This window comes from Pseudorasbora parva, chromosome 3, assembly GCF_024679245.1.
Source record: "Pseudorasbora parva isolate DD20220531a chromosome 3, ASM2467924v1, whole genome shotgun sequence".
In the NCBI taxonomy this organism is placed as follows: domain Eukaryota; kingdom Metazoa; phylum Chordata; class Actinopteri; order Cypriniformes; family Gobionidae; genus Pseudorasbora; species Pseudorasbora parva.
Genome location: NC_090174.1, coordinates 6927060 through 6939308, shown reverse-complemented (window position 1 = coordinate 6939308; position 12249 = coordinate 6927060). Strand labels below are relative to the sequence as shown.

At 37.4% G+C, this 12249-nt stretch overlaps 1 protein-coding gene across 4 annotated transcripts in view; it reads right to left on the bottom strand.

Annotated features, from left to right (window-relative positions):
- Positions 1 to 1573: 1573 nt before the first annotated feature.
- clip1a (CAP-GLY domain containing linker protein 1a) overlaps positions 1574 to 12249 on the bottom strand; it is a 57919-nt gene continuing 47243 nt past the window's right edge. For all 4 annotated transcript variants that reach the window (XM_067437709.1, XM_067437712.1, XM_067437713.1 and 1 more), the window contains 9 exons: positions 11370 to 11490; positions 9826 to 9878; positions 9591 to 9708; positions 7256 to 7308; positions 6997 to 7114; positions 6757 to 6904; positions 6534 to 6586; positions 5030 to 5157; positions 1574 to 2734 (listed from right to left, as the gene is read on the bottom strand). In XM_067437709.1, the coding sequence (XP_067293810.1) occupies positions 2509 to 2734; positions 5030 to 5157; positions 6534 to 6586; positions 6757 to 6904; positions 6997 to 7114; positions 7256 to 7308; positions 9591 to 9708; positions 9826 to 9878; positions 11370 to 11490 (1018 nt within the window). In that variant the 3' untranslated portion in view covers positions 1574 to 2508. The remainder of the gene's footprint in view (positions 2735 to 5029; positions 5158 to 6533; positions 6587 to 6756; positions 6905 to 6996; positions 7115 to 7255; positions 7309 to 9590; positions 9709 to 9825; positions 9879 to 11369; positions 11491 to 12249) is intronic.

Genomic DNA, 12249 nt, shown 5'->3' with positions numbered 1-12249 from the left:
TACTATATAATTAGGATTAGCATTTGGTTTGGTTTAGTTGCTTGTAATTATGCATAATTAATAGTTATTAGGCTACTATAGTGCCTATATGTAACGTAAATTACACTGTAAAATAAAGTGTTACCAAATATTGCAGTATTTGTTATAAAATATCTGTAGCCTATACTCTTTTTTCTTTCTTTTAACAATTATTGGTTAATAATTTATTTTTATTTAAATAAATGATCAACTCTGATGTCACATTTACTGGAGTGAGGGCACTTCATACTGCACAAACGCCAACGAACACGTTTGTTGGGTTTTGACAGACCGGTATCGACGTTGGTCACGGTTTGTTTTCACCCGAACATGTTCAATTAGCATTTTCTGGTGTCTTTCGGGGCAGTGTGAACATGATAGTTATTTTCATAAAATTCTGAATCCAACAGCCAACTTGTTTGTTGGCATTTGTTTTGTTGGCGGTGTGAATTGACAGGACTTGATTTTGTTTATCAGCATTGTTGGATTTTTGTTGTTTGCTATTGCTGACATTTTAAGTGTTTTTGTCCAACAGTAAGAAAAAGTAAGTTTTTCTCAGGATTGCATGGAAGAAACTTGCAATTGTGAGTTAAAGGAAGTGTATGTAAGTTTGTGGTCAAAACTGGTACAGCAATCAATATCCCTCTCCCCCTGACTCGAGGTTGCCAGATTGGCTGCAGGATCAGCAGGAACATTTGTAGCTGCCGCTGTGGTAACTAGAGCAGATCTGGCAACCTGGATGCCGAAATACTACTGACTTCATGATTGGTCGATAGGTGGAGGGCGGAGCTTCAGGCCAAAACAAAACATGTCAACATCAGTTGAGGGCTGCAACAACAACTTTTAAATGACAATATCCTGGCTGGACTACTGTTTTCAGTGATATAAGTATTTGAAATTAACATGATTTATTAATGTCTAGTGACATATCAGGGCCATTTTATGATCAATTGAAATACATTTCTTAAATACAGTTCCTTTAAATGTCAAAATTGTGAGATATAAATTCTTTTATATCTCTATAGTCTTTTTTTCCCTCAGAATTGGACTTTATAATTATATATATGCTGGGATATAAAGTCAGAATTGTGAGAAAGTCACAATTATCTTCTATTCTTTTTCTTTTTATTCCATGGCAGAGACATTAATTCCATACATAGTCAATGCCTGAGCCGTAACAACAGCAAAATTCTATGTAATTGTTCAACGAAGATTCATGGAATGAATTCTGAACTAGTCAGAACTTTGAATTATTAGTAAATTTGAATTATTTTGAACTAATTTGAACCTAAAACCAAAACAAAACAATGCAATACATTAATCTCGTGATTTTTAGTTCTTATTAAAGAAATGCAAACTTAAAAAAAGAAAAAAATACTTTAATATCAACGGTATTGCTACAGTAAATTATATTCAGTATAATGCCATTGAAAAAAGAGATTTCTGGTTTACTGTCGATCAAGAGGTGCTTGACCTTTACCGCGTGGTTAGTTCGATACATAAGAGGAAAAAAATGCTTGGGAAATACATTCACTCATGATTGACAACAAGACAATTTTATTTGAAAACGATATTTATTGTGACTCACTGCTTCGTTTATCAGGCAGTTTGATTTTGAAAAACAATGTCTGGCTTGGAGAAGAGCCAAATAGCCCTACATTTCCTATAGACAGTTCAGGAAGTTCTTCAGGGCCATACACACATTTTTTCAAGCAGCACATTAGAATTAACATATAACACAACATAGATTTTTTTTTTGCACTTAAAAGATATTTTATGAAGTTTCTTTCCATAAGATATGCCCCATTTGACCTTTATACAAATAAATGTCTCACAGACAACCTGGAAAACTGACGTTAACGAAAACTGAAAACAACCCCCCGTTCATACATTCCAGATCTCCACAACTTGTAATAAAGTAATAAATACAGTAAGATGATGGTTATTTGTCATCATAATGTGATGGTTATTTGCTCCCCCCAAATTCTTTTTGGGCAAACGTTTTCCTAACAGTCATCCTGAAAGATAAGTGATTGAACCGGACATATTTACTCCTTTTTGTTGAGAAATAATGTAATTTTCACAATCCTAGAATAACTTATTAACTTCTCTTACAGTATCCAAACTCTGTGACATGTGAAAGGCTGTTGAGAAGTCAAGCCTCCCTTCCACTAGAGGTCAACACTGAAGTTTAAAGACCTTTAAAGAGAGAACCTCAATTCCACATTTCCTGGTTGACCATATAAAGAACGAGCATTCACTGCAAGATACTTTTTCCTCCGAACGGTCATTCAGTGCAATTAAGGCAGGTAAAATTGCCACTGAGTAAACCATTGATGCTTGCTTTAAAGTGACTGAAAGGCTTAGGCTTATATGGTGGTAAACACACAAGTGAAAAACCACACAAACTCACAATAGTCTTTTGTGCACCGCTTGATTCAAGGCATAGTATTGCAAGTATAAATGCTGCGGGATCATGGTAGAAAAACCCTAGAAAGTTTGATCGTCATTGCAGGAATCTGTCCAGTGGCCGAAGACCTCACAGATGTCACAGTAAGGCCGTTCGTCGTTGGGACTGCCGTGGTAGGTGGTGTGCGGCGGGGAATCTAGCATCTGGTCCTGGGTGGGACAGTCTTCGGTGTCGTGTAGGTCGAAGCAGTCGCATATGTCACAGAAGAGACGTGGAGGGGGTTTCTTTTTAATTGGCTCATCATGACTAAGTAGAAAACACAAGGCTCTTAGACATTGTGTAACAAACGTGTATATTAACAGCTTTTTAGCCAAATACACTTGTGTAAAACCATATTTTATTCGCAAATCAACATGACAAAATGATGCATGAACAAGGTGAAACATGGGTAACCCAAGCGGATTCAAATATATGCGAAATAACACCTTTGAAACGTGCCCCCTTTTGAGCCCCAAACAGGAAAATTTACTCAAATGGTTGTCTTTTCTAAACCCTTTGGAGTATGAGCATACTTGTAGCATCTTTTTAAAAGTTTAGTTCACGTTAAAATTCTGTCATTCATTTCTCACCCTCATGACCTTCATTCATTTTCAGAACACAAATGAAGATCTTTCGGATGAAATCTGAGAGCTCTCCGACCCCTCCACAGACAGCTTTTTAATTAGCACCTTCAAGGTCCAGAAAGGCCGTACATCATTAAAATAGTCCATGTGATTCCAGTGGTTCAACCTTAATTTTATGAAGCGACAGGAATACTATATTTACGCAAAAACAAACAAAAATAACTTCTTCAACAATTTATTTTTTCACATCTGTGCAAGTCTCCTACGCTGTTGACGTAGTAAATTCAATGCAGCGTTTTCCAAGTTATGAACGCCGGCGTACCATTGGCTGCCGTCGTTTACGTGAGTACCATGACTCTTGTACCAACAGACTGACGACAGAAGGTCTGGATTCTTTCGCGACTTTAAATAGCCAAAATTCGCCCCAAGAGGACATTTAAATGACACGTAACGCAACCACTCACAGTTTGTTTTGTTCCGTGTCATGTTAAAGGGCATGAAAATGCAAAATTAATGTCCCTTCAATATAAGACCAGCGTGCCTCTAATAATTATTCATTCAAGAACGTTGTTCAACACAATGGCATTCTTCTTCCATGAGGGGGTATGTCGTCAGGCCATTTGTTTCCAGGAAGACCCTTAAAGAACGCAACACACATGCCTTGCGGACATCCTGTAGAATTCAACCAATCAGATGACGACTTTGAAACTCCTGAAGTGTTTTCAGATAAGCGTCATATGCATCAGACGTTCAGCAACGGTCCGTGGGTGGTTTGTTTTTTGTGCATAAAAAGTATTCTCAATGCTTTATAAAATGAAAGGTGCTGTAGGAGATCTGGGTCAATGCTAACTTTAGCGTGATAGCACTGAAAGCGTACGACCCCACCATCCCTGCACATCGCCATCCAAAGCCACGCCTCCTGAAAGCATGAACGCGCACAGCACAAAAACTTTATAGCACAGTTAGTAACAGTACAACATACCAAATAAAATAAAAAAACATAAAACCGGAATAAGATGCAGCAAGTTTTCGGTTTGTTTAGGTAGTGTGCAATAATATTACTTGCATGCCAGAGGTACTGCAAAGAGAGTGCTTCGCTCTGATGATGTCTCAAACTGACTTGAGTAAACAGGCAGGTCTGCGTGAACTGGATGCGCAGTGGTATGCAAACACACTTGACCAACAGGGAACACGTGCTATAGGATCATTCAGACCGAACGCAAGGATTGAATGAACATTTTATGGTTCTATGCCTTCCACATATTTTTCATGTTATATAATTATAAAAATACATTAAGACCGCTTAACAGAGTGATTACTTTTAGGATATGAGGAGACGTTCAACCAGCATTACAAAAAAAAAAAAAAATCTGCAGAGAATCACCCACAGCACCTTTAAGGTTGAACCACTGGAGTCACATTTTAACGGTGCGTTTACTACCTTTATGGACCTTTAAAGTGCTAATTAAATTGCTGTCTATGGAGGGGTCAAAGAGCTCTCCGATTTTAGAATTCGAAATCATTCTCTTCCTCGCTTCTATAAAGTCGAAAATCTCGTTTTAATGTAGCATGTTTTCATTTGTACTCCTGACACAAATTACAATATTACTGTTGCTGGGGCATCTATATTGTAAAACAGACACCGCAGATTGACACTAAATCCATAAAACCTTCAAATGATCTATGATTTGTTATCATTCTTAGACAGTAGTCTATATAGCAAACGTATACCATGGTTAACAGTGACGTCAAGCCCAAGGTCAGGTCGTTGGGCATCAAGAGGTAACACACAAAGTAACACTCTTTAAATTTAGGAATACACCTTTATAAATGTACACGAAATGACCTTTTGTTTACTACAAAATCTGCAACCAAAGTCAAATAATATAAAACCAGTAATTCTAGTAATTAAGTTAACTGAAAATGAATATAAATGCCGTGGGATTGTATGCTGGGATTTAAATAAATAAAAAAGCACCTGTTATGAGTGTCCATTTCAGTTGCTCCGTTTCCATTGAGCGCCGCTTCGGCCATTTTCTCTAGTTTAGATTTGAGGTCTTCGTTCTTCCGCTGAAGGTCCACAATAACAGTGTTCAGGAATTGAACCTTCGCCAAAAAGAAATCAGCAAAGTCTATTAACATGATTCAATAAACCCAGAGAAGTTGCTCAGAGATTACATTATGGCATCTATACTTCAAATTTTTAAAATTAGATGTCTATTTTGTAGGTTTTCACACACAAAAATGTAAGATATCTGTAAATGACTAGTAATATAAATCCCTATAGTATCTTTTGTTTTGTTTTTTACTTTTATTAAAAAGCATGGACAAATTCAAGATAAGCCCGTTAAATGCTTTTGATAGGAAACGTTTTCAAGTAGTTTGCAATGGATAACAAAAGTAATATGATTTATGAGAATAATCTAACAAAAATATCCAAAATATTGTAATGAGAAGAACAATTTTCAGGGCTCCTACACATTTTCCATGTCAACATTCTATACTTTTCATATTTGGTTCATACAGAATCATATTTGGTATATAAAGTACATTATAGTACATTTTTCATTGGTTCTCTCAAAGTGATAGCATGCGCTTGCATTATGAAAAGAAACCAAAAACGCTTTATAACCTGCATATATTCACCTCTCACACATCAGTTTAATACTGAAATCACTGCTTGTATGATCAGTTCAAAAAAAATATTTTTTAGATATTCTTTATTTATATTTCAGAAAATTGAATAGGGGGAAAAGTCTGGAAACACAACTGTCTTATTTGAATTGTTCCATCGTTTATTCAGACCTGGAAATGACTTTTTCCATGACAAATTTCACGCTTTTCCAAACTGCATATGGACCCTGAATTTAACTGTTCAACTTTTAATTCAGAATTAATCATTTAAAGGAAGTGTATGTAAGATTGTGGCCAAAACTGGTACTGCAATCACTATCCCTCTCCCTCTCCCCCTGACTCGAGGTTGCCAGATTGGCTGCAGGATCAGCAGGAACGTTTGTAGCTGCAGCTGTGGTAACTAGAGCAGATCTGGCAACCCGGATGCCGAAACACTACTGACTTCATGATTGGTCGATAGGTGGAGGGCGGAGCTTCAGGCCAAAACACAACATGTCAACATCAACATCAGTTGAGGGCTGCGACAACAACTTTTAAATGACAATATCCTGGCCGGACTACTGTTGTCAGTCATATAAGTGTTTGAATGAACATGATTTATTAATGTCTAGTGACACATGAGGGCCATTTTAGGATTAACTGAAATACATTTCTTACATACAGTTCCTTTAATTACGAATTTCTAGGTACAACAGAACAAATTTAAAAATAAAACACCCTAATTGCTTGTCTAAGCAACACTCTTGTAGGTCCGTGGCCAAAAGAGCGGCGTGTCAATATAATTATGCCTTTCGTGACTGGAGAAAACAAAAAAAACATGTGAGGGGAAAAAGGTCCACTCTGCATACCTGATGCTCAGCATTCTCCTTTGCCTCCCTCAATGTTTTTGAGGCAGAATCATCTGGTTGGGATGTAAAAACACACATGCAAACTGGTCATGTAGATTACAATAAATCTATAGTCTTACTGAATTCCTCTATCCTCTGTTTCATTTTGCATTTAAACCGTGATAACTGATTTAATAGAAACATGCTGGTTTAAGCTAGCCATAAATCATGTGTGGAATGGTACCTGAGGCGTCATCTTCCTTGCTGGTGATCTGAACGTCAGCTGGACTCCTCTCGAGGGCCTTCAGGCGCTCCTGCAGCTGAGTGTTCTCACTCTTGTGTGATTTCAGATTGGACTGCAGCGTCTGTGTCGTGTCACGCAGACCTGCTATCTGCATGCAAGAACCACACACACACACACACACACACAAAACTAAGCAAAATTGAAAGTTGCACATGTACACTGTTATCCAAAAGATGTTACCTCATTTCTCAGAGAGTTTAATTCTTTGTCCTTTTCTGAGATCAAGGCACTCTGTGTTTGGAGAGACTGCTGAAGTGCTGCTTTCTCCTTTTCTGTCTCTTTTGTTAAAGTGCTTTCCCTGTGCAGAAGACAGATTGAATGTGTGCATCCTACATCGATTTATACGGCAATACAGGGTCAGAATGCCTATATTAAAACAACGAAGCAAGGACTTGTATCCAGTAGTCAAAATTGCTGTACATTTCCTGTAGTTGCTTACCTCATTTTTATCTTCTTCAATTGACTGTTGAGGCTGTCACACTCCTTTTTGAACTGCATTAAGAGTGAACAGAATAATATTCATGCAAAATAAAAAGGCAAAATCCTTATTTTCAGCTTTTTAAAAACTTTACCATTATATTTACAACATTCATCAAATCAAAAATATTTTGAAAACTTTCCATAACCCTTAGGTCATGGTTGCCATAACACACACCAAGCTTGGTATAATTACTCTTAAAAAGTGTTGCAAAGATAGAGAAGAAACATCCATTTAGGTGTGCTCATTATCAAATTCATTTATGTTATTTGAGAATGGTTTGACTAATCAATATTATTTCAAATGTTTGTTGGCATGCCCTTAAAGGACAACTCCGGTGAGAAATGAACCTAGGGGTAATTAACAGATGGTTACAGAGTAGATCGTTCTCTGGGATGCGTTTTCATGAAAATCGAATGTAAAGAGTTTTATCTTTAAAAACAGATTAGCTTATAACGCTAGTCTATGGGGCACAGGGTAGACACAGCGTGGTAAAATTAAATCGCTAGTTAATACCACTAACAAGGCTCAAAATAGCCTCACACTAACACGGTAGCATAATGAGGGTCCCTACATGCAAACCGAAGCATTGAGAACTTTGTAAGTGTACAACAGTTTAATAAGAAGACACTTTATAAACACAGTGCCTTACGCGTTCACGGACAGGCACCATCTTGGAAAACAGTCTAGACGAGTCGATCTACGAGCGCTGTTCTAAGTGAGCTGGTCGATAGGAATTAAGTTTGTGAAATGTAATAACATGGACATTTTTATTTTTATTTATTTATTTTCTCTGTTGTGTTCAGTGTTTTCTTCCAGAAACAACGGACCATATGAGATTCCAAGTCACAGTTCATCTCTTAGCACAGCGTTCGTGGATCGATTCGTCGAGACTGTTTTCCAAGATGGTGCCTGTCCATGAACGCGTAATGTACTATGTTTATAAAGTATCTTCTTATTAAACTGTTTGTTCACTTACAAAGTTCTCAATGCTTCGGTTTGCATGTAGGGACCCTCATTATGCTACCGTGTTAGTGTGAGGCTATTTTGAGCCTTGTTAGTGGTATTAACTAGCGATTTAATTTTACCACCCTGTGTCTACCCTGTGCCCCATAGACTAGCGTTATAAGCTAATCTGTTTTTAAAGATAAAACTCTTTACATTAGATTTCCATGAAAACGCATCCCAGAGAACGATCTACTCTGTAACCATCTGTTAATTACTCCTAGGTTCATTTCTCACAGGAGTTGTCCTTTAAGATAATTGATGAAATATTGTATTTATCCATAGAATGCAGAAGAAATTTTGAATACTATAAAAGCAAGAGCTGCTTTGAAGGCCTTATGGGATATGGGAAAGAATGGGATTTTAGCTGAAGTTGCTTACGGATGACATCTGCACTGATACTAAGTTACTCTTTGGGTTCACGTGACCTTCAACATGTTCTCTTGATAAAAATGAATCGGAAACACTGAATAATCACTTTGGGGAACTAGTTATGTTTTAAAATAGTTAAAAGGAGAACAGACTGGTCAATTAAAGAAGTAAATGTGGCAAAAGTGTTGGGGAGATCAAATGAGATCACTGGTAAAACTGTATGTTCAGATGCACTGCAGGCATCTCAGCTTTGTTGCTTTGTCTAGTAAAGTCTTATTTTGACTTCTGGAACTCTGCATCTTGAGCATTACTTTTCCAAGATTGAGAAGACTTTTCTCCACAACATAATCTGCTTTGTTTTTTGTGAAAATTGGAGGAACAGTTTAGGAGGAGTTTGAAAAAGTAGGTGTTTCTGAAAAACAGACGATGGATATGAATATACTAGCATTTGGTGGTGCTAGAAGTTTTGAGTTAGAGAATCTAAATTTGCTGTGGTCAATGTTCAGACTGTCCTCTATCTGTGTGCCAAATGTCATAACTTTCATTCAAGTGGTTATAAGGGCTGCTATAGACTCAATTGTAGAAGGAGGAGGAAACTGACAATAACGAGCTTTGGTGCTTGGCTGCTAAAAATAACATTAACGATAATAAATCTCAAAACAATAGAGTTTCATGGTTCACACTCAGACCCCAAATAAGAAAATCCTAAAGATATAATAGGGTTCCAGCATTTTGTTCTTGGATCCCTAATCATTTCTGCCCATTATAGCTAAGCTAGCTCTTGATGGCATAAAGCCACCAAATTAATTTACTTTAGGTGTTAAAATATGTTCTCAAACCTGGAAATCCACTGTGTAATGTGTGAAAATTCTACTTGAATATGATTAAAAAATATATATTGTGTAAACAACCATAATACCTCATTTCTCAGAGAGTCTAATTCTTTGTCCTTTTCTGAGATCAAGGCACTCTGTGTTTGGAGAGATTCCTGAAGTCCTGCTTTCTCCTTTTCAGATTCACTTGTTAAAGTGCTTTCCCTGTGCAGAAGACAGACTGCATGATGTGTGTATTCTGCATTCATTTCACATGTACAGATGAATCAATGAAACACAGTACATGACACCATTACAAAGAAGCTATCTGTTTTTCCTTACCTCATTTTCATCTCCTTTAACTGATCATTGAGGTTGTCACACTCCTTTTTGAGCTGCATTAAGAGTGAATAACATTTAGGGCTTTCAGCTCTCAAATTAGCACATCATTACAACATAGCATTAAAATGTTTTAAGGCATAATAATACTATATAGCCAAAAGTTTTGGGACGCCTGCTTTTACATGCACATGAACTTTAATGACATCCCATTATTAATCCGTAGGGTTAATAATGGGTCACCCGTTGCAGCAAGCTTCAACTCTTCTGGGAAGGCTTTCCACAAGGTTTAGGAGTGTTTTATGGGAATTTCTGACCATTCTTCTAGAAGCGCATTTGTGAGGTCAGTCACTGATGCTGGACGAGAAGGCCTGGCTCGCAGTCTCCGCTCTAATTCATCCCAAAGGTGTTCTGTTGGGTTGAGGTCAGGACTCTGTGCAGGGCAGTCAAGTTCCTCCACACCAAACTCACTCATGCATGTCTTTATAGGCCTTGCTTTGTGCACTGATGTGCAGTCATGTTGGAACAGGAAGGGGGCATCCCCAAACTGTTCCCACAAAGTTGGAAGCATCAAATTGTCCAAAATTAATCAAAAATATCCAAAATGTCTTGGCATGCTGAAGCATTAAGAGTTCCTTTCAGTGGATCTAAGGGCCCTAGCCCAAACCCTGAAAAACAACCCCACACCATAATTCCCCCTCCACCAAATTTTACACTTTGCACAATGATGTCAGGCAAGTGCCATTATCCTGGCAACCACCAAACCCAGACTCGTCCATCAGATTGCGAGACAGAGAAATGTAATGGGCAACACCTCTCGACTGCTCTAGAGTCCAGTGGCGGCGTGCTTTACACCACTGCATCTGACACTTTGCATTGCATTTCGTGATGTAAGGCTTGGATGAGCTGCTCGGCCATGAAAACCCATTCCATGAAGCTCTCTACGCACTGTTCTTGAGCTAATCTGAAAGTTACACGAAGTTTGGAGGTCTGTAGCTATTGACGCTGCAGAAAGTTGGCGATTTCTGCGCACTGTGCACCTCAGCATGCGCTGACCCCGCTCTGTGATTTTACGTGGCCTACCACTTCATGATTGAGTTGCTGTTGTTTCTAATTGCTTCAACTTTGTTATAATACCACTAACAGTTAACCGTGGAATATTTAGTAGTAAGGAAATTTCACGAATGGACATATTGCACAGGTGGCAACCTATCACGGTATCTCGCTTGAATTCACTGAGCTCCTGAGAGTGACCCATTCTTTCACAGATGTTTGTAGAAGCGTCCGCATGCCTAGTGCTTGATTTTATACACCTGTGGCCATGGAAGTGTTTGGAACACCTGAATTCAATGATTTGGAGGAGGGGTGTCCCAATACTTTTGGCAATATAGTGTAGGTACATTAAACAATGCACAACAACAAAAATAAAACTAAACTAAAAATAATTTCTGCTCAATTATCTGGACACTGAATACTTCTGTTAGACAAACTTTCAGATTCAAACTAAATAAACTGATAAAATTGCACACATTATACAGTTAACATACGTTTAGAAGAATGTCACTGTCTTTGTGGCTGCTGGCAAGTTCCATGGTAAGCTTTTCCTTCTCGTTCTTCAGAGCATCCACTGCCTGGGATTTTTCAGCAGCTGCTTGTTTTAACTCCTCACTGAAACACAACCAGCATTTATTTCAACACACACAGAGAGACATGAAACAGTGTGAAGGACTCTTACTCCACTTGTTCTAAAAACAACTATAAACAAAAGAAGTGTATTATATATAAAAGCAGTTTTAGTTTATAGTTGATAGTTTTAATTTAATTGTTGATAGTTTTAATTTAACAGTTTTAATTTAACAGTTTTAATTTAATTGTTGATATATATATATATATATATATATATATATATATATATATATATATATATATATATATATATATATATATATATATATATATATATAATACAATACATTTTGGTCCAAAAATCACCAAAACTACGACTTTATTCAGCATTGTCTTCTCTTCCGCGTTTGTTTTTAAACCTCAAATAAAGATTCAAACGGTTATGAATCAGCGTTTTGATTCATGATTCGGATCGTGTGTCAAACTGCCAAACTGTTGAAATCGTGACATTGGCGATCCGAATCATGAATCAATCCGCTGATTCAGGATCGTTTGAATCTTTATTTGAGGTTTGAAAACAAACGCGGAAGAGAAGACAATGCTGAATAAAGTCGTAGTTTTTGTTATTTTTGGACCAAAATGTATTTTCGATGCTTCAAGAGATTCTAATTAACCCACTGATGTCACATATGGACTACTCTGATGATGTTTTACTGGATACGCTGTCGGACTAAATATAAAATATCTTAAACTGTGTCTGAAGATGAACGGAGGTCTTACGGGTGTGGAACGACATTAGGG